General features: G+C 40.1%; 1 protein-coding gene across 2 annotated transcripts in view; it reads left to right on the top strand.

The window, feature by feature from the left end:
* The window catches only part of LOC149778451 (uncharacterized), a 41,277-nt gene extending 33,143 nt beyond the window's left edge, over positions 1-8,134 (top strand). For both annotated transcript variants that reach the window (XM_089939290.1, XM_089939289.1), the window contains exon 10: positions 7,880-8,134. In XM_089939290.1, coding sequence (XP_089795416.1) covers positions 7,880-8,053 — 174 coding nt within the window. In that variant the 3' untranslated portion in view covers positions 8,054-8,134. The remainder of the gene's footprint in view (positions 1-7,879) is intronic.
* The last annotated feature ends 19,720 nt before the right edge of the window (positions 8,135-27,854 follow it).

Below are 27,854 nucleotides of genomic sequence, written 5' to 3'. Positions count from 1 at the left end.
TGTGTCCAAGCCTCAAAACCCTGGTCTCGGTGATGTCCAACATTTGACTCCTAACCAATCTGGTTTCTTCTTCGTCAACGACATGGTAAGTTACTTCAATGAACAATGAACTATCGATCTTGCCTAGGGTTCCTTTTCATATACAGACCAATACCGACGTGACCGTACGGTAAGGTGAAGTGATTGGGAAGTCGCACTCGCTTCTGGTATACAATTTGATAGACTTTTTCCAAGGGTCGACTGACGATGTGGTGAGTGGGTAAACGTACAATCTTGTTCGGTTGATAGGTGCTCACTTTAAAGTTTCCATCCTCTCTCGATTGCAAGGCTTCTTTCAATACCCCAAAGTTGACCACTCGACTGGTACGATGATTCAGAGTAAGTCCTTTCACTTTGCACGTCGTGTGCACTTCTCCTTGTTTGTCCCGGTATTCGTAGCCGTAATTTTTGGGACCACCACTGACGAAACTTAGAATCTTGTCGTCGGGATGCTCGTCTGTCCAGGCTCCTAAACGGTCTCCTTCGATGTCAGGGTGCTGTTGAATCGGGTGATGGATGTAAATGCAACTGTCCGTGTCAAAGTACAGGACGCGTTCTTCTAACAGTTCTAAAGCTTCGTACAATTTTAAGCGAGCATGAGCTGTCACGTAAGCCGCAATGATGACATTTCCAAAAGGGTCGTCTTGTACAAAGTCCAGATCTTCTTCGTAATTGACCAAGATCAAATCCTCTCGAACGACGTCCACGTGTTTCATGTATTTGGTTTTGTCGTGAATCATCTGGAAGTAGCGGGAAGGTTCTGTCAAATATTCCGTCTTGGGTAAACACGGTCGTTGTGCCATTTTACCCCACAAGCAATTTGACATCACTTTGGCAAACGATCGCCTGCCTTCGTTTTTTTCGATGTGGTCTAAAGAGATGCCTTCTTGTGCGTAGTATTTCTCTTTGAATTGTATTTGGTCTTCGGGAGTGTGACACCAGGAAGGATAGCCGCTGGCTTCTTGTTTCAGTTTCAAAAAGGCATCCACGTAGTCGGCGAAAATGCCTTTCTGAGTAGGGTCACCCTTGTGGTACTGTTGTGTCTTGGGAAAGTGGAAAATTTCGTACACTTCTAACAGTTGGTATCCCATGTCCAGAGCTTTGAACAATTCCACGCTGACCCAGGTTCCCGTCAAGGCACGTTCTTCCTGGCTGTGATGGCAAGGTTGGTCCTGGTTGCACGTTTCGGCACAAGTACGGCACAATGGAAACATCAGTTTGCCTTGACAATGGTGAGGTAAGACGGGATGGTATAGGTTCGTGGGAGGCAAAACTTTACACTTGATCAAGCCTTCGTATTGTCGAATGTTTTTCAGGTCGATGTGTTCCGTGAACAATTGCGGGTGCCCTACAGGAAAGCGACAATATTTGCACACGTAGGGATACAGCGAACACACGTCCAAGTATTTGATTTCTTCTCCTTTCTCTTCGTCGGCTTGGTACAGCAAACAGGTGGCATTGGTCCTTCCTCCGTACAAACTATCCCTCGGGTTCAGCGGGTCCATGAACTGGTAACTTTCCACGAGGCGTTTAAACTCGGGATCGGTTTTCAAACGGTGATCGTACTCGTGTTCCCACATTTCCACCACTTGGTATCCTTGCTGTTCTAACTTTAGGCGTCGCTGACAAGTGTCCTGGTACAAGTCTTCCATGGTTCGTTGCAAAAACTGATTTTTAGTGCCACGGTCAGGGTAACAGACGGGACATCCGTGAAATAAGCAACCGTTAAACTCGTACACGATCTTGGGGTTTTCTAAGTCCCAGCCATCGACCGAATACGTTCCGATGGTCTTTTCGCCTCCTCCGTTGCGGGCATGCTGAATCCATTTGTCTTCCTTGTCGCACAAGTAATGTAACCAACGTAGGGCTTTGACCGAGTATTGACGCTTGACATAGTGGGTCGTTTGAGGACTGATGACAGCCACGGTGTTTTCAGGCATGAATCGTTGGCGGTACACTAAGGAACACGCTTTGGCAATGGTGCAAGCTTCTTTCAAAGGATCGACCCCTCCGTGTTCCATGAACAGTTCTCGAAATTTTCCACAGCAACGCCGTAAAATGTCCACGTCGGAACGACAATACTTTAACATTTCTTCCTGAAAGTCGAAAGGGTCCGAGGCGTGAGCTTGGTACCAAGCGTAGAAAGCTTCTCGTTGTTCGGTACGCATGTTGTCGGGGTCGTAATAGTGAGCCTCAGGCAAATGGGGTAGAACGGCATGTTGATTGGCTTCCGTATTGAAAAAGTGTGGAAAGTACCCTTTAGCCATTTCTGTCATTCCAAACGTTTTAGGCATTCGGCTCAAAGGCATGGCCAAGTAACTCATCGAATCTTTAAACTGTACTTGTCCCACTTGCATGAAAATGATTTTGGCTCCGTTCAAAATCACTTTAGGACGTTCGGTGCCATGTTCCGTATAGTACCTCAAAAGAAACTGTCCATCGTATCCGGAGAAATTGTGAGCCATCACCGTGGCATGACGATGACAATCTCCGTAACGTTCGATGTCCTCTTGGCTCCACGTCTTGTCGATGGGGTCTAAGACCCATTGGGCAAAATCGGCTAACGTGTTTGGTCCCCGAAAGATTTTTTCACGCCCTCCAGGAATCTTGCTGCAGTGAGGGCAATGACTGAAGATAGGTTCTTGAATGCACTTCTCGCACGCTCGATGAGCCACGCAGAAATTAGGGATGTGAATGCCAGTCTCTTGCATGCATTCGAAATCGAAAAAGATGAAATTGCCTTTCTTCTTGTGACCGTCCTCTTTCTCTGGTGGGGGTTGGTATTTTTGCACGTAGCATTCGTGTTCCAAGTCCACGATGTGGTGACAAATGTGACATTTTTTCTTTCCTCGACATACGTGTGCCTTGGCATTGTTGGTAAGTATGCCTTGTCCACAGGTTGGGCACAATCTCAAGAGTTGACAAGCACATTTCTGCTGTGAACCTTGCGTCTTCAGATGTTGCTGGTAACAGGCAGGGCTGACAAACGTACGCAGACAAGTTGAACAAGGCACTGGTTCTTCGCTCAGACAGGGTGGAGAGGCCAAACATCCTGGGCATTTCAATCCACAATGCTTGTGTTGCTCTCGATTGTTATTACCATAATCACATTTCTCACAATAATAACCGTATCCCAGGAATCCAGTGATACTGGTAATGGTATCGAAATGGTCATCGTGATGATAGACATGAATGTATTTTCCGTCCTTAAAGTCTTGGCCTCGAAACAACAGAGACCCGCGCATTTCTTGAGGGTGCACTTTCAAGGTGTAGCGTGGAGCTAGGGCATCTTGCAATTTTTGCATCTCAGGAATGCCACAGGGTGTGTCTTTGGACAGTCCGGCTTGTTGCAACAGGAGTTCTGCTTCGTTTCGTTGTTTGGTTCGGTTCGATTTTCGAATGTTCTCCCAGGTTCTTTTCCATTCTACCGTGTCGTTCTTGTTGGCATAGGTTCGTCCCACCACGATGGCACGGGCTAAGCACATCTGGTCTTGAGGGTTGTTAATTCGGACGAGACTTATTTTGGTGTTGCGAAGGTCGTCCACCAATAACATCTTTTTGCGTCCTGTCCCTTGAGGAAGAGAGACGTGAGCCATTTTCAGTGTGGCTTTACCATCGGTGATGTCAAACTGGTCATTAGATTGTTGTACGTGTTGAATCTTGTCCATGACTTTGGAAGGGGTTAGTTCTGCGGGTCTGCTAAACTCGATCCAAACAGGGGATTTCAAACCGTCGTGATCTATGGATAGTGTCAAGCGATCGTCTTCTTTGGGTTGACATTGTCGCTTGAGTGAGGTGAGCAAAGAATCCCACATCTCGGTGATAAATCCTTCTGCTTTCTCCAAGGGTACGTCGGCCTTGAAATCTTTAAACTTCACCGTGTAGGTGTAAGCCGTGGTTCTAAACTTTCTAGAGGAGCGCTTTTCCGTCTCTCGAATGGAATAGTACTTTTCAGGGTTGACTAAGGGTGGTGAACTTGGTTTAGAGGGTTCGGATTCTGGTTCACTCATGTCCTCTTCAAAATCACTGGCATGAATTTGTGCCAAGATTTCAGCCCTGGTACGAGGCGATAGATCACGTTTCTGCCTCTTACTTTCTTCTTCTTCTTTCTTCTCGAATGAATGGGATCGTTTCATCTTGAGTGCAAAACGTCAAATGACTCAAGTTTAAACACCACAGACTAATTTATAGTCTTGGCAAACCAGCGTATATAAAAAGGGTGTGTGTCTTGTCCTTTCACTATTCATTTCACTCTCAAGCCGAGCACAACGATGGAAGAGACTACCCAGATGGAACGTTTCGTCAGAGCTTTGCGAGGGGTCATTAGAAAATTCTCTTCAGACCAGCCGACGGACTACTCTCCTTCCTTTCGAGATAAAAGTCAAGATACTTGCTATATCTGTCAGAAGAAAGGGCATTGGTCTTCAGAGTGTCCAGACCGTCAAAAAAGAACAAAAACAGGGACTAAAAGAGACAAAAGTCAAGATACCTGTTATTATTGTAAAGAAAAAGGACATTGGTCTCCAGATTGCCCAAAAAAGAAACAAGAGGAGTCAGAAGAAAAGAAGGATTCTTCAGAAGAAGAGAGGGATTCTTCGGAAGAAGAGAGGGATTCTTCAGAGGAAGAAGAGGAAGAAAGAAGACAGGTGAAGAAAAAGAAACAGGAGAAGAAAAGAAGAAGGGAAGAAAATGAGGTAAAAACGGTGAAGAAATTCAAAAAACAGAGAGACTAAACAAGGAGAAAGAAGAAGTCAATGAACTTTTAATTAAAGTGTTCTGTGGTGAATTGTGAATTGGATTGTAAAAAAATGGATAAAAGAATACATGAATGATATAAGGTAAGTGTCTTTGAGTTTTGATTTTAAAATAAGAAGCTACACTCACCCACTCATACACAGACACGTACTATAAGGGTAAAATGGGTGGGGTTTATTTTTGAGTTATTGGCAAATTGAAATTGTATTTCTTTTCGAGAAATGTGGGTGGCCCTGAAAAGGGCCTTTTTATTTTGGTGTAGGGGTGAGTTTAACCAATCAACTTTAACTGCCTTAAGCCTTTGCCACGGCCAAGGCCTACTTCTGATGATTGGGTTGAAATCACTAAGGGTGGTACGACAGGCTTAGTCACAGGGTTGGCGTGTTTAGCTCGGGAAGGTCGTATTCTCTTCGGTCGTGATAAAGAAGTCTGATACATTTGTTTCAGACTTCTTAACTCCGCTAAAATGTCCAACAGTACCGTAGCCGTTTGATTTTCACCCTCTTGTTTCTTTGCTGCTACTTCTTCTTGCTGTTGTTGCTGTTGTTTTTTTCTTACCTCTTCTTGTTGCTGTTGCTGTTGCTGTAGGAGAAAAGCTTGTTCCGCTTCCTTTTGTCGTTGCATAAATTTCTCCAATTCTTCTTTCTGTCTCTGTCTAAAATTCTCCACTTGCGGTAATGAAGAAGGTAACGAAGGTTCTGGAACAAATTCTTGCGAGGTAAGAAAATCCACAAAATCCCAGTGTACCTCTTCTGAAAGTCCGGGTTCCCTTGGGCAGTCTCCCCTGCTGGTGCACCCCAATGGATCGTTTTCTGAGTTTCCTTCATGTTGAATCACTGTCGCATAGATTGACTGCACACAACGGCTAACGAATCTATATAGACCACGTGACGTCACAGACTGCTCTCTTCGGATTGGATGCGAGCTGACTGAATTTTGTAACGCGTGTTCGGATTGGTGAATGAATTCAATCCGTTTCAATCCTTCCTGTACCTATAAATAAGCACAGTTCACTGCATTGATTCACCTATTCTCGTCGCTTCAAGATGTGGACCACAGTTGAGTCATCCACCCTTGTGTCTTCCATGATGTTTAGGACGGACATGCTCATGTATGTCAGGTCCAAGTGGACTGTTGTTGATAGGACAGATACTAGTCAATGGATGAGGAGAGTTTACATAGAAAGACAAGGATGTCTCAAGAGGGTACTTGTGTATGGACCGGTAGTTAGAAGGAGTTTAAGAAGAAGAAGAAGATGTGACAGATGCCATCTATGTTAATATTAATATTAACATAAACCCAAAGGCCCTTTTCAGGGCCAGCCATATTTCTCGAAAAGAGATAGCCTTTCCATTGCCTACCCCTTTTCTAAATTTAAATTTAAATTTAAATTTTAAAAAAAACTTTTTTTTTTAAAAAAAAAAATCCCATATTCAATTCCCCTTGTCCCTAGACAAACCCAAACTCTATTCCCATGTTAATTTCCCTTGTCCCTAGACAGACCCAAACTCTATGTTAAATTCCCATTGTCCCTAGAGTGACCCACGATTTTTCTCCATTTTAAATTTCCATTGTCCCTAGAGTGTCCCAGGGGTCTTTTTAATGCTAAGTCCCATTGTCCCTAGGGTATCCCACTTAACTACTGCTGGCTGATACATTACTTCAATCTTCTTTGTTCAGATCGTAGGGCCAAAATTTGTGCAAGCATGATATAACTTGTCGACGCACGTTGCATGTCATCTTCAGAGGCAGCGTTAAGGGCACAGTCATCAGCAAGTAGTAAGTCTCTGACGATGTCTGTCATGACCTTCGTTTTTGCTTCAAGTCTCCTGAGGTTGAACAGTTTGTCATCAGTTAGGTATCTGATGCTGATTCTCCCATCGCATCAGTGTGCATGGCGGAGAACATGAGACTTAAAAGTGTTGGCGCCAGCACACAGCATTGCTTCTATTCGTTCGAGTCAGGAGAGGACTCAGACGTCTTACCATTGTTCCGGACTCTAGCTTCCATGCTGTCGTGGAATTGCTGCACATGGTGATAAATTTCCTTGGGCATACTTACATGGCACTGATCTTCCACAGGCCATCTCTACTAATAGTGTCGAAGGCCTTGATCAGGTCGACCTAGGTGGAAAATGTTAGCATCCTATTCCTGGCACTTCTCTTGCAACTAGCAGTGAACATCATGTCGATGGTTCCGTACTCCATTTGGAATCCATACTGGCTCTCTGCTAGGTGTCCATGGTCAAGGTGTGATGTAAGACGGTTGTGGAGAATCCTGGCAAGTATCTTTACTGCGATGGAGAGCAACGATATACCTCGTTGGTTGTCACAGGCCTGATGGTTCCCTTTGCGCCTATACATATGTATAATTGAAGCGTTTTTTAATACCTTTTGGGTCGTCTCATTCTGTCTTTTGATCTAGGTGACATTGAGCAACTATTTAGTCCATCAGTCGTTTTAAGTGTGAACACCTGTTTTATGTCTAAAATTTACACTAACTCGCCTAAGAAAGAGTCAGTCCTGTGTTTCCCAGTGACAGGTAAAGTGTGGGTGCAAATTAAAGGAACTGCTATAGAAACTGATCAAAACTTCCACACACGTGACAATTATAGGCCAGTCAGTGATGATGTAATGTGCATGATGGTTTAGGGTGAGGATCCAAAAAACTTGTGTGAGACTTTTTATTTTATTATTTGGTTATTTTATGTTTTTGTCAGATAGCTGCACCAAAAAGTTGTATCTTGATAGCATAGTACTAATGATAATACTAATAATACATGCAAAATAATAATGATACTACTGCCACTAAAAATGATAATGCCATTCAGTGCATAGTACATGCATTCGTAATGAATGAAGTTTGAGAGATGAACCTGTATATATAGGCCAATGGGGCCTGTACCATGGATGTCCGCTATAGACAGGTTTGAATGTGTATGTGTGTGTGTGTGTGTGTTTGTGTTTGTGTGCGTGTGGAGAGAGAAAGGTAGTCAGAGAACTTGCGAGAGTAACTAGAAATGTATTTGTAACAACTAATTTCCACCTTAAATGATAAATGCTATTGTTTATGTTCTGTACTTCAGGATGACGAGAAACACTTGATGAAAGACCTGTACGAACTGTACGGCATACAGACAATGACGGTATGTATACAGGGAGAACTGTACATCCGTATCTCAGCACAAGTGTACAACTGTATGCAGGACTATGAGAAACTATGCGGAGCTGTGCTAGAGCTTCGAAAACGGGTGCAGTAATAAAATCAATTTGCCAGTATAATACCAAACTGGACTGTCATGTATGTACTTACAAGACAATAAATCACGTCTAATTTTGAACTATTTCGTTTGTTACTGCAAAAGTAGATCTCATTAGGTTGATAAATGTGTAAATTGTTAATTGTATGAATAGATGTACACTCTTTTGCTACAGAAGAATAAATCCCAAATATAAAAAGGATTTTGATGAATAAGCTGTTTTTCTGAGGCACAAAATTTTGTGGATCTTGTAGTTGCTATAAACTACGTATTTAAATACATAAACAACGATCCGTCTGTGGAAACAGCATGACCCCTTCCCAAATCCACGGATTTAAGTTGCTAGGGACATGCGTTTTGGCAATGGAAGTAAACAGAAAACCCTCACAGTTTTCAATCATATGTGTGCTTATGCATAAAAATAGTGTTAACTGACTTGTTTAAGTGAAAGAGAATTGGGTGACTGAAGTGACGTTAGCTGTCAATTCCTATTCGCTATATATGTTCATTCACTCACCCTTTTAAGTTCATCTCAGTTCTTTTTGATGTACACAGACACGCATTTTGAAACCGTTCTTTGCTTCAGTTTTGCTGAAGAGTAGCAGTCAATGTCAGCATATTCTTTGCAACAAATCATACTAGATCCTGGACCATAATTGGTACCACATCGAACTCGCAACCTGACTAGGCCACTTAAAACTTCGTGTAGTACGTGTCCTTGTAATGGGAAGGGACTCGAGCGACAAAAATAATACTCAGGGACTTTAATATTAACCAGTCGTTTTAAAACATGACCCTACAGCCACGAGGGGAATTTAATGTTAAAAAGGGTTCATATGATTAACAATGGACCACTATGGCCGCAAGAGGAATTTAAGGTGGAGTCTCACTCTCTCTCTCTCAAAGTCTGGGCACAAGGGGAGTTTAGTGTTGAAAACGTACATAGGATTACGATTGTGGGAAAATCTGAGCTTAATGAGAATTGAACTTTAAGATATCCATAGCTTTAATATTGTGGGTCACTTTGGGTAAATGGGGGACTTCACGTTAACAACTTCCACAGGTTTAACAATTTGGGTCACACTGGTTAAAACTAGAATTTAATGTTAAAAAGGTCCATAGGTCACTCTGGGGCCTTATGGGAATTTAATATTGTCTGCCAGTTTAAGAAATACATGAGACGGTATGGGGTCTAACATGAATTTGACATGGTGGGTCACTATAGCTATCAAACACACTTAATGGAAATCCAACACGCATCTTCATGAACCTGACGATATAGAGCCCATAGAGTGCCCATAGATCTAACACGGAAAGTTCACCTGAGTGGGTGAAATTAAAAATGACGCTTGTAATGAGCTTATATAGATGAAAGATGAGTGTGTTAATACAGTGACGCGCATATATCACACCTGGTTGCCATCATACCGAGAGTGCAAAATACAACAAAATCAGGACGTTTTACTCTAATGTAAATTGAAAATAGTCATTGGCTTAATACATAAAAATGACACAAGAAAATATCAAAAGAGACAAGAAAAGAACATTAAGGAATTACAAAAGTGACTAATACAATAATAACCAAGGAACGATCTTTTTCAATCATGTTTATTTTTCATTAAGCCCATCTCAATCCATCACTAAGAAAGAACGAATAATGGGGCTTAGATAGTGCTTCTCTTTGATGTACAATATTTTAAGTTTCAAAATCAATGAAAATGTTACTATTTATGAATCTTGTATTTTTACATTTTTGAATTGGGTGGAAAAGGCAGTCCTTATAATAATGTGTGCGATATTGATTCTGTTGAAGTGAAGAGGTTAATACGAATACACCTGAATCAATACATTCCACCATTTTGTAGTTTTAAAAGTTGAGATCAAATCAATGGGTTCTTGAATGATGACTGTCATTATTATCAATAACATGGACTCAAACGTCTTTACGTTAACAATGAAGAATTTATCTTTGGCAAATAACACTGGATACCAGGGAGCTGAGTAGGAACTGTGTGTCTGGAGGTAATGCCGTTTCCAGGCATTCATCCTCGTAGACTCACAGTCTCCACAGGTAATGCTAGGTAATTATTTCCCACCTGACGTTTTCTGTAAACTGATCCACCAAGTAGGTAGAGATGTAGGCGGGATTTGTGCTCTGCTGCAAGAAAGCTGTGACATTTTTAAAAAAGTGAAACGTTCTACCCTAATTTTACCAAATTCTAAAGTAAGTTCTAAAAAAATCAAAATCAAAATTTGTAACAAAAATGAATAATGTTAAAAAAAATCAAAATTGAAGAATTAATACAAAATTACTAAATTTTTGAAAACAGAAACAGTTTTAGGGATATTTTGCAAAGTTACAAAATTTTAATTGATCAAAGGTTTTAACAAAAATATTTTAAAGAAAATACAGAATGTAACTAGTCTTTTAGGAAGATTAACAAGACATTTTTCATTTTCACATACAGTATGTATATTGTTGTGACACTGTAATCACAATGAAATTTCAGTCATTTCACAAGAAGTCAAATAATTCTTGATATTATCGTGCTTTGAATTTCTGAGAGGGATAGGGTTCTGCTTTTATTCTTTTGAAACATCCCTTTTTTCTTCTTTCATTTTTCCTGTGACATTTTGGACATTATGAAGGCCAAAATCCTTGCTGGTGGCACACTAAACATTTATTTGGCTTTTACCTTGTACTCAGGTTTATTCATTCTTCTGATAACAGGTTCCTTTTCTTTGATGGTTTGGACTTTCTGGGACCCAACACCCTTTTTCTTGACATACGTAACGGTTATCTTCACTTTTATGTTGGAAGTAGTGTTTAATTATTCCACAGGTCTTTCTGGACATTGTGTATTTCCTATCATTTTTATTTCTTACTAGAAGTGATAGGTTGAAAGCCCAAGTAGAACTGAACGATACGACTATTTACATTGGGTCTCTGTAAAGTATCAATGAGCAAGAGTACAATCAAATAAAAGTTAGTATGCCATGAGCAAATCTTACCATGAAACAATTACAAAAACTCTATAAAAATGTCACCGGTAATGACAGGCATTCTGTGTTGACCAACACTGATGTCTCAATGGACATCAATTGATCAGTATGTGTTACTACCATGGTATAGAGACAAGATAGTCCAAGCGTGATAGAACATTTAAATGCCAACTCAAACAGAAGAAATTATGTGTATATGTTGGTAGTTATACATGAAGAAGCACAAAAAGTTTATACTCGTACAGTGTCGCGATTTTAAAAAGGAGGAAATAGATATTGCATTTAGAGTATGGAATGGGAAAATTAACAAAGTTTTGAAATGGAAAAAAAACAGTGTCTCCAAATAGCACTGAAAAGCAAATAATATGGCCCTGGAAGATGTTTCAAGGCAGAATTTTGAAGAAAACAAATTGCAAAATAACTAAAAATTATTATTTTATTTGATCACTTGCAAGCTTGTCGTGAAATTTCTTATGTGCATACCAGATAATTCTACATTGGATGGATGGAAAAACGGGATGGATAGAGAAAAAGTAGACACTCGTCTGTGTTGAAATTTCTTTAAATGTACAATAGTAGTAATGTGGGATACCGTAGCCTCAATGGGAATTAACATTACAGACACCCCTGGGAACGTATAGCCTCAATGGAAATTTAATATGGAGAAAAATCGTCGGAACGTATAGCCTCAAGGGAAATTAACATGGAGAAAAATCGTGGGACGATATAGCCTCAAGGGAAATTAACATGGAGAAAAATCGTGGGACTGTTGAGCCTCAAGAGGAATTGAACATGGGAATAGGGGACTGTATAGCGTCAAAGGAATTTAAACAGGGTGGGACTGTATAGCGTCAAGGGAAATTGAACATGGGAAAAATTGCTGGGTCACTCTAGGGACAAGGGGAATTGAACATGGGAATAGAGTGTGGGTCTGTCTAGGGACTAGGGGAATTTAACATATGGAAATTGAACATGGTGGGTCTGTATAGCGTCAAGGGGAATTGAACATGGTGGGATTGTCTAGGGACAATGATGGTAGAGGGTCAAACACAACAGAGACAGAGACATACATACACTAGTACAAGCGTGAGATTTATATATAAAGCATTACCAAGACCTGAAATCTTGCTGGGGTGTTCAAAAATTTGCATAATTGTAATGATGCTATAAATAGCTATAATCAAGGAAATGCTCAACGACAAAATGGATGTGACTAAAAGTAACGCTAAAATGACGAAATTGTCCCAGAATTTAAAGGAAAATAAACATATCCCCGAAAATTAAGTTACAACGGTTTAGAATAAAATGGATAAAATTAGTAACTACTTACAATATCAACTTGTGTGACGATCAAGGATAAACACCCATGTATCTATTTATAGCTATAATCAGCTAAAATTCCTATGAAATTCCACTATCTATTTATAGCTCCAACTTATGGGTTATTCCTTTGGAAAATCCCATTATCTTTTTATAGCCTCAGCTTGAGTGACGTTCCTGTTTATGAACTCTAGTACATATGTATAGCTACAACCTGTGGAAATCCCCAAGTCCATATTTATAGTCTTAAAATTTCCAGCGTCAGTGACGTCACTGTACTGAACACTAGGGGATAAGTGTCAACAGTGTTGCAAGTGGCTGACCTGAATACGCGCTACTGTAGGTAGGTAGGTAGAATGTATTTGATAGGGATAAAGGGAGTTTTCTACAGACAAACAGAGACCAATAGACACACACACACACAAACACACAAACACACACACACACAACGTACGTGCGCAGACACACACACACAACGTAAGCGCGCAGACATACTCACACACGCACACACAAACACAAACACACACACACATACAACGTACGCGCGCAGACATACTCACACACACACACACACAAACACAACGTACGCGAGCAGACATACTCACACACACACAAACACACACACACACACTATAAAATAGATAAAATTAGTAACTACTTACAAAATCAACTTGTGTGACGATCGTCGATAAACACCCATGTATCTATTTATAGCTATAATCCGCTACAATTCCTATGAAATCTCACTATCTATTTATACTACAACTTGTGGGCTATTCCTTTGGAAAATCCCACTATCTTTTTATAGCCTCAGCTTGAGTGAAGTTCCTGTTTATGAACTCTAGTATATATGTATAGCTACAACCTGTGGAAATCCCCAAGTCCATATTTATAGTCTCGAAATTTCCAGCGTCAGTGACGTCACTGTACTGAACACTAGGGGATAAATGTCAACAGTGTTACAAGTGGCTGACCTGAATACACGCTACTGCAGGTAGGTAGGTAGAGTGTATCTGATAGGGATAAAGTGAGTTTTATAGGGACAAACAGAGACCAATACACACACACCCACACACACACACAACGTACGCGCGCAGACATACGCACACACACACACACATACACACATACACACACAGAGGGAAGAGGAAAAAACAAACCCCAAATATACTATCAACACAGAAGGGAGATAATACAAACCCCAAATAAACTATCCACACAAACGTACGCGAACGCATACAAACCCCAAATATACTATCAACACAGAAGGGAGATGATACAAACCCCAAATAAACTATCCACACAAACGTACGAGAACGCATACAATCCCCAAATATACTATCCACACAACGTCGCTAACGCATACAAACCCCAAATATGCTATCCACACTCGGGAGGAAGAAGAAAAAAAACAACCAAATATACGATCTACACAACGTACGCGAACACACACACACACACACACACACACACACACACAAGGAAGAGGAAAAAACAAACCCCAAATAAACTATCCACAGAAACGTACGCGAACGCATACAAACCCCAAATATACTATCAACACAGAGTGAAGGAGAAAAAGTTTTTGAAAGCACCTAAGCCCTCACCTGCAATGACCAACTCTGCCAAACACCTACACCCCACCCCACCCCACCCCACCCCCACTCCCAACACTACAAAACCCATTTAACCCGTTATTTTATGGCATCAGTGTGTGATTTAGGAAACATCAAGACACAAAATGATGGATGAATAGACTGACTATTGTTTACCGACTTGCATGCCTAAAGAGCGTGCGTGAAGGAAAACATCCTTCCATTTCAATTCTAACTAAAACATGATCCAGAGGGATAGAGAGAGGTGAAAGAGCACAATTTCATAAAGTGTGAGTAAAAACAAAACACGCCATCCTTAATATACAATGTCAAGACCAAGAGACACTTACGTTTTCTTTCTGGTCTATTCTCTTTTAGAAGGTAGTATGAAATTTCACATCAGGGCCAACGCATCGGCTCACATTGTCAATTTTTCCATTTCCATGTCTTTACTGGCACAAGTTCTTCATCATCTTCAATTTCTTCTTATTCTGCATCCCTCTTCTCTGTTTCGTCTTGTTTTTGTTTCTTCTCTTTTCTCGTAGGGCACTCTGAATTCCAGTGTCCTTTCTCCTGACAACGATATTAGGTATCTTGACTTTTGTCTCTCTTTCTTAGACGAAGCAGGTATTCTGGAGACAAATACCCATTTACCTTTGCAGATATAGCAAACTTCATTAGCACTTACACACTTTCGTATGACTCTCATCAAATCAACGACCAAAAGAGTAAGTTTTGTTGCCACTTTCGCATGTGAATTATGCTTTCGTATGACTTTTAGCAAATATTTGACCAGCAGGTCGATCTGTGCTGACTCTTCCATCTTCTTGATCGTTTGAGAGTGGAATGAATACTCTGGCGCTAAGACACTCTCCTTATATACAGGGACCTGCTGCAGTATGAAACCTAGTCAAATGTAATTTTGCAATAAGATGAAACGATTTCATTGAGGAAGTAAAAGGCAATGATGTACCGTATCGCCTCACACAAAACCTGAAGTGTTAGTTCAAATCCGTGTCAGCGATTTCGAAGACGACATAACTGGGCTTTAATCAATGCTCTCCAATTATGCCACAAAACCACGAGTCCTGATTCACGCCAAAAGAAATTTCGTTCGGTCCATAAAAAATAGTATCAGATCTGAGAAACGCAAAAACGAACTTCCAGAAAACTGAGAACGACGGCTTACACCTACAACGTAAATGTATGAGTTCAAGTAGTGCGTAAAACTTTTTATAGTCAAGACGAAACGATCTCTTTTCGAAGAAGAAAGCAGACACCAAACGACAATGGCGATCCGTGTCACACAACACTTTTCAAAATGTGTATTATCAGAGGTTTGTTCTAGCGATCTGCACGGTTAAATTAAATGTTGATGTATTTTGCAATAAGACGGACACAATTTCCATGGGATCGCCCATGGTACGATTGTTCGTGCATTAGTTTAATTTTTAAAAATATTTTTTATATAAATCGCCTATAGGATAGACCCAGTAAAGCATGGCCATTCTCGTCACTGTCTGAATAGCCACTCAAGTCAATTCGAAGTGAACGCGGTAAGAAAATAAGTATAGCCAATGAAATGGCTTACAACGGGTGATGCATTGTTTTGTTCTAGGACTGTGTGGCATAATAATCCTATGTTCTTGCGTTGTTACCATTACAGTGCAGACACTGAAATGTGAACTTACAAGCCCTCTTTGTGTGTGTGTTGTACCATTTCCTCTTACCACATCAAAATACTGAGCGTCACAGTATTGGTTCGCGTTTTCAAGCTGACCGTTTTTTATATCTCACTTAAACATTTCGACATAAACACTCACACTCACATCGGTAGAGTCAGAACAGACGTGTTACAGTATTGAGGGGCATGTTATCTTTTTTTTTTCTTCAAACTAATAAATTTGGGGTTTGTATGAAGTAAAGAACCGAAAGTACAGTGAAACTCAAGGATGATGACCCAATCTGTCTGTCTATTGATGCGTGTATTTACTTGAGAAGAAATATGACCTCTAAAACACAAAGAGATACGGCAAGCATGATTAGATTAAACACAACGATGTTTTTCCTTCACGCCCGTGTAATTTAGAGTTTCAATCGTCTTTCAAGACAAACTTGGTCTCCTTTTGTAGGGCTTGAAATAATAAAGAAAGCTGAAAAATCTTAAGCACTTTGCTATAGATAATTTCATCAACAGACTAAACAACATAAATACCGTTACAACAATAGAAAGCCTTAAATCTTCTATCAAAAACAAATGCATGAAAAAAATTAAAGATTAACGATAACTAACCAATGAAACCGAATTTAACAAAGGCAATGACATGTGAAGAAATGCCTCTCACTTTGGAAAGGTAGGCGAATGTACTCTGTCATGCACCATCAACTTGAAAAAAATTATAAACAGAGAGAAACCTGAATTCAAAATTCAGTTGTTTTTTTTTTCTTCAAAATTATTTCGTTTCTTTCTTTTTTTTTTTTTTGAACAAATCTAAGCACTAATATAGAGTGGAAAAGGGAAAATGCACATACAAGCTTTGATATTTCTGAAAAAACGAGGGGATATTCCTAACGTTCATAACCACCTATATATGCTTGGACTTGTCTGTGACTTATCCACAAAACAAGATGTACATATTTCTGGTCAAGCTGCAAGTGTGTGCGTGTTTTTGAAAATGGTGAAAATTGGATATACAATTTTCTCGTGACACTTATAAAGTGAAGAGTCTGTGCAAGTGTCAAAAGCCAAAGTCATATAAGTTTTGTATTTTGTACGGCTTGTAAAGATTTCCACTTTAGGAAATGTGAAGTATCACAAGTTATTATCACAAACAGAAGTGGAACATAGGGGCTTGCAAGAAAGAAAATAACCCAGACAGTCGGTGTCATCAAGAGTGCTAGAGACGGTACCCGAACTTGCTTGCTTGCTTACTTGAATTAAAGTGATTTTCGCTCTAATGGAGTATGTATCACTGGTTTAATAACGCACCGCGTGATTTTTAATTACTCCTGGGGAAGGAAAGAGAGCCTCATCCCCCAGGCTTTTATGTACTCACAGACTATTTTTAAATTTAGCCACTCAGGTGTAGGACTAACTAGTCCTTAGCAACCTGACTGAAAGGCTTTAAACATGAGTGGGAATTGTCTCACCACACACTCATTTTTCTGTCCGAGCGTGGTAAAGGAGGAAAAAGGTGCTCAGCAAGACAGCCATGGATGTTAAGTACTCACCAAAACGCTAGCCCGTACTTATTTCAAATCAAGTCCCGTTTTTGCTAATGGACAATAAAAAGTACCAATAATGTGTTAACCACCGGTGCAATTAGTTCAAATCTAACGAGTCTGTTAAATTTCCTAACATATCTGTCTAATATTAGTACTTAGTGTACATAAAAATAGCCATACTGATCTTATTTAAATTATTATGTCTAAGCGACATATACCAGTTTGGTCACTGTTAGGTTTAAAAAGTTAAGTTTGTTGCGGTGTTCCAATGGGTCAAGTTTGTTTCGAGAATAGTTTAGTCAAGGAAGGATACCAAGCCAAATATGGTTCCCTATTTAATAAAAAGCAATCTTTTGGAGCCCTAAAAAAGTCTGTTTTTTTCTGTTAGAAGGTAACACGTCTCTCTTTTGCTTTCACGTTCTTTCCCGCACTCCTAGTCTCATGATTCTTGATATCAGGAAATGCGTAGCCATGATGGGCGGTAATGTAAGCAGCGGCTTCTACCAGTTGACTGAGGGGGTATCCAGTGTAGGCTTGTCTGTAGAATTGGGGAAGAACTCTGACCCTTAATCCCCATTGAGAAGGTCTTGGTTTAAAGGTGTCTAGAGATTTGTAGGCAACGTATTGTATGGCTCTAATAAACTGCCCTGCTATGTTGACGTCATACAATGCTTGATCTAGCCCCATTTCGGTGTACTTTTCAACGAGGGTCAGCGTCCCCCTCCTCCTCCTCAACCGCCTCAATTTCCTCTTCTGGTTCTGATACTAATTCTTCAGTTGAGGTAGATAGTTTCAAATCCGCTGCTATGGTGTCTGTCGCTGTTATTGTTGTTGTGGTTGTTCTTTCAGCTGAGATTGCCTGTAGTTTCGGAGTGAGAAAAGAACGTAGTGCCTCTGATAATTACATTTGAGTTTGCCATACCGTTTGTCTAACATAATTGGACCTTTGTTTTGCCACCACTCTTTCCGGGACGGGTTGTTTGTTAGGTATAGTCGGCTGTTGACTAGATGTTATTTGTGTTCTCGAGGTGGGTGGAGTGCTAACTGGCTAGGTCTGCATTTCTTGCTCCCGCTGCTGTTGCGTATATTTCTTCCCTCCACACCGAGTTCTAGGCCTAATTCTTTAAATTTCGTTGTACCCGAACTTACATTATCGATATTATCACCAAAAAAAAAAACAAAAAAAAAAAAACGCACAGACCTAAAAGAAACACTCACTCACTTTTTTACAGAACATTACTATTTTTAAAATTTTGATAAGCGACGGAAACGAACAACTTAGAGTCACACTTTCTAACCAAGATAAAGAAATCATGTGCTGATAGACTCACTTCTGTATGTTTTCTTCTAACTGACTAACATATCATAGGCAATGGAATGTTATTTCTTTTCGAGAGTATGGGGTAGCCCTGAAATTTTTTCCGGGAACTTGAAGCTATGGCGATCGCTTAGGTTATAAGATGACGGCCTCCTCTGATGACAGGCTTTCTCAGAGGATAAGGTCTGCTTCTTCGGAAAAGAGAAGAAGAACTCTTTGGTGTCGATACAACTGTTGACAAAGCCTCTGTCAGGTTCATGCTGCTGCTGTTGCTGCTCTCTCTGCTGTTTATGAAGTCTGTACTTCTCCATCCATTCTTCTTTCTCCTTCTTGAATTCCTCCTTGAAGAGCTCTTCTTTCAGGTCTTCAGTGACTTTCAACATTATGATATTGTCTATCTCTTCAGGTCTCGGTATCAGACTTGTCATGACCCTATGCAAATTCAGATAGGCTTCGTTCAACTTGGCTAATCTTGAGCACATCTTCGTAGGAAGATAAGTTAACAATGGATGGGCAGACTGGAGACAACCCCGTTTTTATTGTCAAAGCGCGGACGTGAATTAAAACATTACTACACGGTTTTCGAGCCGGAACGTTCAAATAGTGTTATGGGAGGGATAGAGAGAAGTCAAAGAGCATGAATCAAGATTCCTATAGCCAAACAAACCACAAAGGCATTTTTTTCTTCAAAACACATTTTTTTATTCATACTAACAAACAACTCTAACATTTTTAACAATAATCCAACAATATAACATCAAACATTTTTTCAAATACCAAACATTTTTTTTCAACTAACACATTATTTTGGACAGGGTTGACAACGTTGTGAATGAAATTGTGATTTCCACTGTTGGAAGTCATTAGGCCATTGATGGACACTCCGTTTCCTAGTTAGAGACAAAAGATAAGCATACTGGTCACAAAACCATCGATGTACTTTCACATCGTTTCTAGAAGAATGACGAGGATCAAAATGAGTCACTAAATGTTCTAAAGAATAGCCCAGGCTGCAATGATGCAGAAAATACACACAGTACTGTCCACACACCAAGGAATATGTGCCTTGTTATTTCACATTATTGAATCGTGTGGTCTGAGCATTTCTTCTTATAAAGTCAATGATATCGTCTTCCAAAGGGGGCAGTCCATAGGAATCAAAATATTCCACACATCCTTCTTGAGGAAAGTAGACGGCTACCCAGTGGGTTCCTGGGAGATGACTGTCGTCCGTGTTGATCACATAAGCTTGATGGTTTTGAGGTGTGCAATGAGGGAGTTCATTTTTAGCACAGACGACAGGATTCCAAGAAGCAGTGTACAAACTGTGGTTCAAAAGGTAATAAAGTTCTCAGGTATCCATTTTTTGTTTTTTTTTTCTTCTTCACAGGTAATGATAAGTGATCAATTCGATCCTGAATTTTTGCTTGAAAATGTCTAACAAGTAACCGTTTCTTCGCCTTGTCTCCCAACTCTGATCCAACAGAGCTTCGATGCGATGGATCTCTTGAGTTGTTAATGGAGGACAATAATGTTCACGCAGGCCTTTATACCACTGTTGTAACACGTCTTCTTCCGAGATGAGACTCCAAGCTTCGTCCAGATATTCGTCCAATTTTTCTTCTTGACTCAGCATCAGGCATTTATCGTGTTGAATTTGACTGGGATGATCGTTATGACATCCATAGCAATCTTTCTTGATCAATTCCTTAATTTTTTTCTGTCAAGACTATAGCATAACTTCTTCGTCTTTGTCTTGGGGTTCTCCTTCCTCAGGATCTTCACATTCCATGTCCAAAGAATCCCTACTATATAAACATTGATAAAAGTCTTCCATGACTTCTAATAGTGTAGAATGACTTCTCTCAAACTGTTGGTTTATATCGTATTGTCAAATTCAGCATACAGGAGGAAGTTCACCGTATTATCTGCATCTGGCCGGATTTTATAGGGTGAAAATGTCACTCGTCGCTGTCTTGACTTACAATTCGTTAGAGAACCATTTTCGAAAATGGAGCTTCACTGTAACTTTTCCTTTGGAGAATGGAATATTTTGTCCCAGATCTCCTTTTATAGCAATGTTGACAGTGTCTAAATACGACTTACTGACGGGCAAATAGTGAGGATGTACAAATTCACGGTGTACGTGATAGGTGTTTGCACCTTCCTGGTCATTGTTTGTGGTACTATCCACTTTGAAAGGAATGACACGCAGTAACGGCACAGAGGTGTGTCCCACCACGTTGTACTCCACCACATCGGGATACACAAAGATCAAATTAAGTCCTTGGTTCAGTTCTACCGGGTTTCCAAAAGCTCTGTAAAAATCCATATTACTTTTGATCTTGGGGCTCAAAGTGTTTGCGACCATTTCTGCATGTCCACCCAAAATTTCAAACAAACTACCATTGAACCTGAGGGACAATGTATCCGTATCTTGAAATTTGATCATGAGACGATGAGCCACTTTATGGTACTCAATCTTCACACTTTTTTTGGCTCTGTTCAGTGCTTTGCCAAAGGCTAAGTTGAACCTGTCCGCAATAGTGTCCACCAAATGTTCACCACTAAAATAATAACCTGAAGGAATTTTCAAGGTGTAGATAATGAAGGCTGGATTGCTGGCTGGTCTTGTGTCCCCTAAAAACCCGATTTTATTGATTTCTTCCTCCAATTGGGCATTCAGGATTTCCACCTCGAAAGTGGTTTGCTTTTCGGTGACGTTTTTGATTTGTGTTGGGTAAATGATTTCCACTAAAGCCACTTCCCAATGGGCTTCGTGATCTAACTGAATGGTCTGAGGTAATATGACCGTGTAACAGCACAACGTGTTCTTGGGAAACACCTCCATGGAACTGTCACTGGGTAAGGTTAAGTAAAATTGGTTGTTATTGCTCATAATTCCAGAGTTCTGTGGCTCTCCGAGGTGTTACTGGAAGTCAGAGGAGTGTCTCCGCCCAAAATGGAGTTGTTGTTGGAGTGGTGGCTGGCACTGACACTGGACACAAAGTTCCCGTTCGAGGAGAATTTCAGGGAGGGATTAGGAAGCAGGTAACCGATGCAACTGCTCAATACAATGGTCCACAATTGTTTGTCTCCTTGTTGCAAACTCAAATTGGCAATGGCTGCCCCGATGACACAATACACCACGAAGATTTGGCAGAAAAAGACGATTTGCGTTTTAGGCACACGTTCTCTATACCTCACCACAAGGGTTGTTTTTGTAAATCTTGCAGAGAAGAATTGGGTGAAGGAGTGATCGCAGTAGCTGAATCTGTGCGAAAGGGAATGATGGTCACTTCTTCTTATAGTCGATGACGTGCGAAGCGTCGATCCAAGAATGATAACTGGTCGGATATCCTTTCCAACGTACTTTGACTTCTTTGACACGTCGTTTGCCCACTTTACGGTTTCTGCCAGTTAGCACTCCACCCACCTCGAGAACACAAATCACAAATAACATCTAGTCAACAGCCGACTATACCTAACAAACAACCCGTCCCGGAAAGAGTGGTGGCAAAACAAAGGTCCAGTTATGTTAGACAAACGGTATGGCAAACTCAAATGTAATTATCAGAGGCACTACGTTCTTTTCTCACTCCGATACTACAGGCAATCTCAGCTGAAAGAACAACCACAACAACAATAACAGCGACAGACACCATAGCAGCGGATTTGAAACTATCTACCTCAACTGAAGAATTAGTATCAGAACCAGAAGAGGAAATTGAGGCGGTTGAGGAGGAGGAGGGGGACGCTGACCCTCGTTGAAAAGTACACCGAAATGGGGCTAGTTCAAGCATTGTATGACGTCAACATAGCAGGGGAGTTTATTAGAGCCATACAATACGTTGCCTACAAATCTCTAGACACCTTTAAACCAAGACCTTCTCAATGGGGATTAAGGGTCAGAGTTCTTCCCCAATTCTGCAGACAAGCCTACACTGGATACCCCCTCAGTCAACTGGTAGAAGCCGCTGCTTACATTACCGCCCATCATGGCTATGCATTTCCTGATATCAAGAATCATGAGACTAGGAGTGCGGGAAAGAACGTGAAAGCAAAAGAGAGACGTGTTACCTTCTAACAGAAAAAACAGACTTTTTTTAGGGCTCCAAAAGATTGCTTTTTATTAAATAGGGAACCATATTTGGCTTGGTATCCTTCCTTGACTAAACTATTCTCGAAACAAACTTGACCCATTGGAACACCGCAACAAACTTAACATTTTAAACCTAACAGTGACCAAACTGGTATATGTCGCTTAGACATAATAATTTAAATAAGATCAGTATGGCTATTTTTATGTACACTAAGTACTAATATTAGACAGATATGTTAGGAAATTTAACAGACTCGTTAGATTTGAACTAATTGCACCGGTGGTTAACACATTATTGGTACTTTTTATTGTCCATTAGCAAAAGCGGGACTTGATTTGAAATAAGTACGGGCTAGCGTTTTGGTGAGTACTTAACATCCATGGCTGTCTTGCTGAGCACCTTTTTCCTCCTTTACCACGCTCGGACAGAAAAATGAGTGTGTGGTGAGACAATTCCCACTCATGTTTAAAGCCTTTCAGTCAGGTTGCTAAGGACTAGTTAGTCCTACACCTGAGTGGCTAAATTTAAAAATAGTCTGTGAGTACATAAAAGCCTGGGGGATGAGGCTCTCTTTCCTTCCCCAGGAGTAATTAAAAATCACGCGGTGCGTTATTAAACCAGTGATACATACTCCATTAGAGCGAAAATCACTTTAATTCAAGTAAGCAAGCAAGCAAGTTCGGGTACCGTCTCTAGCACTCTTGATGACACCGACTGTCTGGGTTATTTTCTTTCTTGCAAGCCCCTATGTTCCACTTCTGTTTGTGATAATAACTTGTGATACTTCACATTTCCTAAAGTGGAAATCTTTACAAGCCGTACAAAATACAAAACTTATATGACTTTGGCTTTTGACACTTGCACAGACTCTTCACTTTATAAGTGTCACGAGAAAATTGTATATCCAATTTTTACCATTTTCAAAAACACGCACACACTTGCAGCTTGGCCAGAAATATGTACATCTTGTTTTGTGGATAAGTCACAGACAAGTCCAAGCATATATAGGTGGTTATGAACGTTAGGAATATCCCCTCGTTTTTTCAGAAATATCAAAGCTTGTATGTGCATTTTCCCTTTTCCACTCTATATTAGTGCTTAGATTTGTTCAAAAAAAAAAAAGAAAGAAACGAAATAATTTTGAAGAAAAAAAAACAACTGAATTTTGAATTCAGGTTTCTCTCTGTTTATAATTTTTTTCAAGTTGATGGTGCATGACAGAGTACATTCGCCTACCTTTCCAAAGTGAGAGGCATTTCTTCACATGTCATTGCCTTTGTTAAATTCGGTTTCATTGGTTAGTTATCGTTAATCTTTAATTTTTTTCATGCATTTGTTTTTGATAGAAGATTTAAGGCTTTCTATTGTTGTAACGGTATTTATGTTGTTTAGTCTGTTGATGAAATTATCTATAGCAAAGTGCTTAAGATTTTTCAGCTTTCTTTATTATTTCAAGCCCTACAAAAGGAGACCAAGTTTGTCTTGAAAGACGATTGAAACTCTAAATTACACGGGCGTGAAGGAAAAACATCGTTGTGTTTAATCTAATCATGCTTGCCGTATCTCTTTGTGTTTTAGAGGTCATATTTCTTCTCAAGTAAATACACGCATCAATAGACAGACAGATTGGGTCATCATCCTTGAGTTTCACTGTACTTTCGGTTCTTTACTTCATACAAACCCCAAATTTATTAGTTTGAAGAAAAAAAAAAGATAACATGCCCCTCAATACTGTAACACGTCTGTTCTGACTCTACCGATGTGAGTGTGAGTGTTTATGTCGAAATGTTTAAGTGAGATATAAAAAACGGTCAGCTTGAAAACGCGAACCAATACTGTGACGCTCAGTATTTTGATGTGGTAAGAGGAAATGGTACAACACACACACAAAGAGGGCTTGTAAGTTCACATTTCAGTGTCTGCACTGTAATGGTAACAACGCAAGAACATAGGATTATTATGCCACACAGTCCTAGAACAAAACAATGCATCACCCGTTGTAAGCCATTTCATTGGCTATACTTATTTTCTTACCGCGTTCACTTCGAATTGACTTGAGTGGCTATTCAGACAGTGACGAGAATGGCCATGCTTTACTGGGTCTATCCTATAGGCGATTTATATAAAAAATATTTTTAAAAATTAAACTAATGCACGAACAATCGTACCATGGGCGATCCCATGGAAATTGTGTCCGTCTTATTGCAAAATACATCAACATTTAATTTAACCGTGCAGATCGCTAGAACAAACCTCTGATAATACACATTTTGAAAAGTGTTGTGTGACACGGATCGCCATTGTCGTTTGGTGTCTGCTTTCTTCTTCGAAAAGAGATCGTTTCGTCTTGACTATAAAAAGTTTCACGCACTACTTGAACTCATACATTTACGTTGTAGGTGTAAGCCGTCGTTCTCAGTTTTCTGGAAGTTCGTTTTTGCGTTTCTCAGATCTGATACTATTTTTTATGGACCGAACGAAATTTCTTTTGGCGTGAATCAGGACTCGTGGTTTTGTGGCATAATTGGAGAGCATTGATTAAAGCCCAGTTATGTCGTCTTCGAAATCGCTGACACGGATTTGAACTAACACTTCAGGTTTTGTGTGAGGCGATACGGTACATCATTGCCTTTTACTTCCTCAATGAAATCGTTTCATCTTATTGCAAAATTACATTTGACTAGGTTTCATACTGCAGCAGGTCCCTGTATATAAGGAGAGTGTCTTAGCGCCAGAGTATTCATTCCACTCTCAAACGATCAAGAAGATGGAAGAGTCAGCACAGATCGACCTGCTGGTCAAATATTTGCTAAAAGTCATACGAAAGCATAATTCACATGCGAAAGTGGCAACAAAACTTACTCTTTTGGTCGTTGATTTGATGAGAGTCATACGAAAGTGTGTAAGTGCTAATGAAGTTTGCTATATCTGCAAAGGTAAATGGGTATTTGTCTCCAGAATACCTGCTTCGTCTAAGAAAGAGAGACAAAAGTCAAGATACCTAATATCGTTGTCAGGAGAAAGGACACTGGAATTCAGAGTGCCCTACGAGAAAAGAGAAGAAACAAAAACAAGACGAAACAGAGAAGAGGGATGCAGAATAAGAAGAAATTGAAGATGATGAAGAACTTGTGCCAGTAAAGACATGGAAATGGAAAAATTGACAATGTGAGCCGATGCGTTGGCCCTGATGTGAAATTTCATACTACCTTCTAAAAGAGAATAGACCAGAAAGAAAACGTAAGTGTCTCTTGGTCTTGACATTGTATATTAAGGATGGCGTGTTTTGTTTTTACTCACACTTTATGAAATTGTGCTCTTTCACCTCTCTCTATCCCTCTGGATCATGTTTTAGTTAGAATTGAAATGGAAGGATGTTTTCCTTCACGCACGCTCTTTAGGCATGCAAGTCGGTAAACAATAGTCAGTCTATTCATCCATCATTTTGTGTCTTGATGTTTCCTAAATCACACACTGATGCCATAAAATAACGGGTTAAATGGGTTTTGTAGTGTTGGGAGTGGGGGTGGGGTGGGGTGGGGTGTAGGTGTTTGGCAGAGTTGGTCATTGCAGGTGAGGGCTTAGGTGCTTTCAAAAACTTTTTCTCCTTCACTCTGTGTTGATAGTATATTTGGGGTTTGTATGCGTTCGCGTACGTTTCTGTGGATAGTTTATTTGGGGTTTGTTTTTTCCTCTTCCTTGTGTGTGTGTGTGTGTGTGTGTGTGTGTGTGTGTGTGTGTGTGTGTGTTCGCGTACGTTGTGTAGATCGTATATTTGGTTGTTTTTTTTCTTCTTCCTCCCGAGTGTGGATAGCATATTTGGGGTTTGTATGCGTTAGCGACGTTGTGTGGATAGTATATTTGGGGTTTGTATGCGTTCGCGTACGTTTGTGTGGATAGTTTATTTGGGGTTTGTATCATCTCCCTTCTGTGTTGATAGTATATTTGGGGTTTGTATGCGTTCGCGTACGTTTGTGTGGATAGTTTATTTGGGGTTTGTATTATCTCCCTTCTGTGTTGATAGTATATTTGGGGTTTGTTTTTTCCTCTTCCCTCTGTGTGTGTATGTGTGTATGTGTGTGTGTGTGTGCGTATGTCTGCGCGCGTACGTTGTGTGTGTGTGTGGGTGTGTGTGTATTGGTCTCTGTTTGTCCCTATAAAACTCACTTTATCCCTATCAGATACACTCTACCTACCTACCTGCAGTAGCGTGTATTCAGGTCAGCCACTTGTAACACTGTTGACATTTATCCCCTAGTGTTCAGTACAGTGACGTCACTGACGCTGGAAATTTTAAGACTATAAATATGGACTTGGGGATTTCCACAGGTTGTAGCTATACATATATACTAGAGTTCATAAACAGGAACTTCACTCAAGCTGAGGCTATTAAAAGATAGTGGGATTTTCCAAAGGAATAGCCCACAAGTTGTAGTATAAATAGATAGTGAGATTTCATAGGAATTGTAGCGGATTATAGCTATAAATAGATACATGGGTGTTTATCCTTGATCGTCACACAAGTTGATTTTGTAAGTAGTTACTAATTTTATCTATTTTATAGTGTGTGTGTGTGTGTGTGTTTGTGTGTGTGTGAGTATGTCTGCTCGCGTACGTTGTGTTTGTGTGTGTGTGTGTGAGTATGTCTGCGCGCGTACGTTGTATGTGTGTGTGTGTTTGTGTTTGTGTGTGCGTGTGTGAGTATGTCTGCGCGCTTACGTTGTGTGTGTGTGTCTGCGCACGTACGTTGTGTGTGTGTGTTTGTGTGTTTGTGTGTGTGTGTGCCTATTGGTCTCTGTTTGTCTGTAGAAAACTCCCTTTATCCCTATCAAATACATTCTACCTACCTACCTACAGTAGCGCGTATTCAGGTCAGCCACTTGCAACACTGTTGACACTTATCCCCTAGTGTTCAGTACAGTGACGTCACTGACGCTGGAAATTTTAAGACTATAAATATGGACTTGGGGATTTCCACAGGTTGTAGCTATACATATGTACTAGAGTTCATAAACAGGAACGTCACTCAAGCTGAGGCTATAAAAAGATAATGGGATTTTCCAAAGGAATAACCCATAAGTTGGAGCTATAAATAGATAGTGGAATTTCATAGGAATTTTAGCTGATTATAGCTATAAATAGATACATGGGTGTTTATCCTTGATCGTCACACAAGTTGATATTGTAAGTAGTTACTAATTTTATCCATTTTATTCTAAACAGTTGTAACTTAATTT

The sequence above is a fragment of the Sinohyriopsis cumingii genome, chromosome 17, assembly GCF_028554795.1.
Source record: "Sinohyriopsis cumingii isolate HCF-2022 chromosome 17, ASM2855479v2, whole genome shotgun sequence".
Classification (NCBI taxonomy): Eukaryota; Metazoa; Mollusca; class Bivalvia; order Unionida; family Unionidae; genus Sinohyriopsis; species Sinohyriopsis cumingii.
This window is presented reverse-complemented; position numbering and strand designations above follow the sequence as displayed.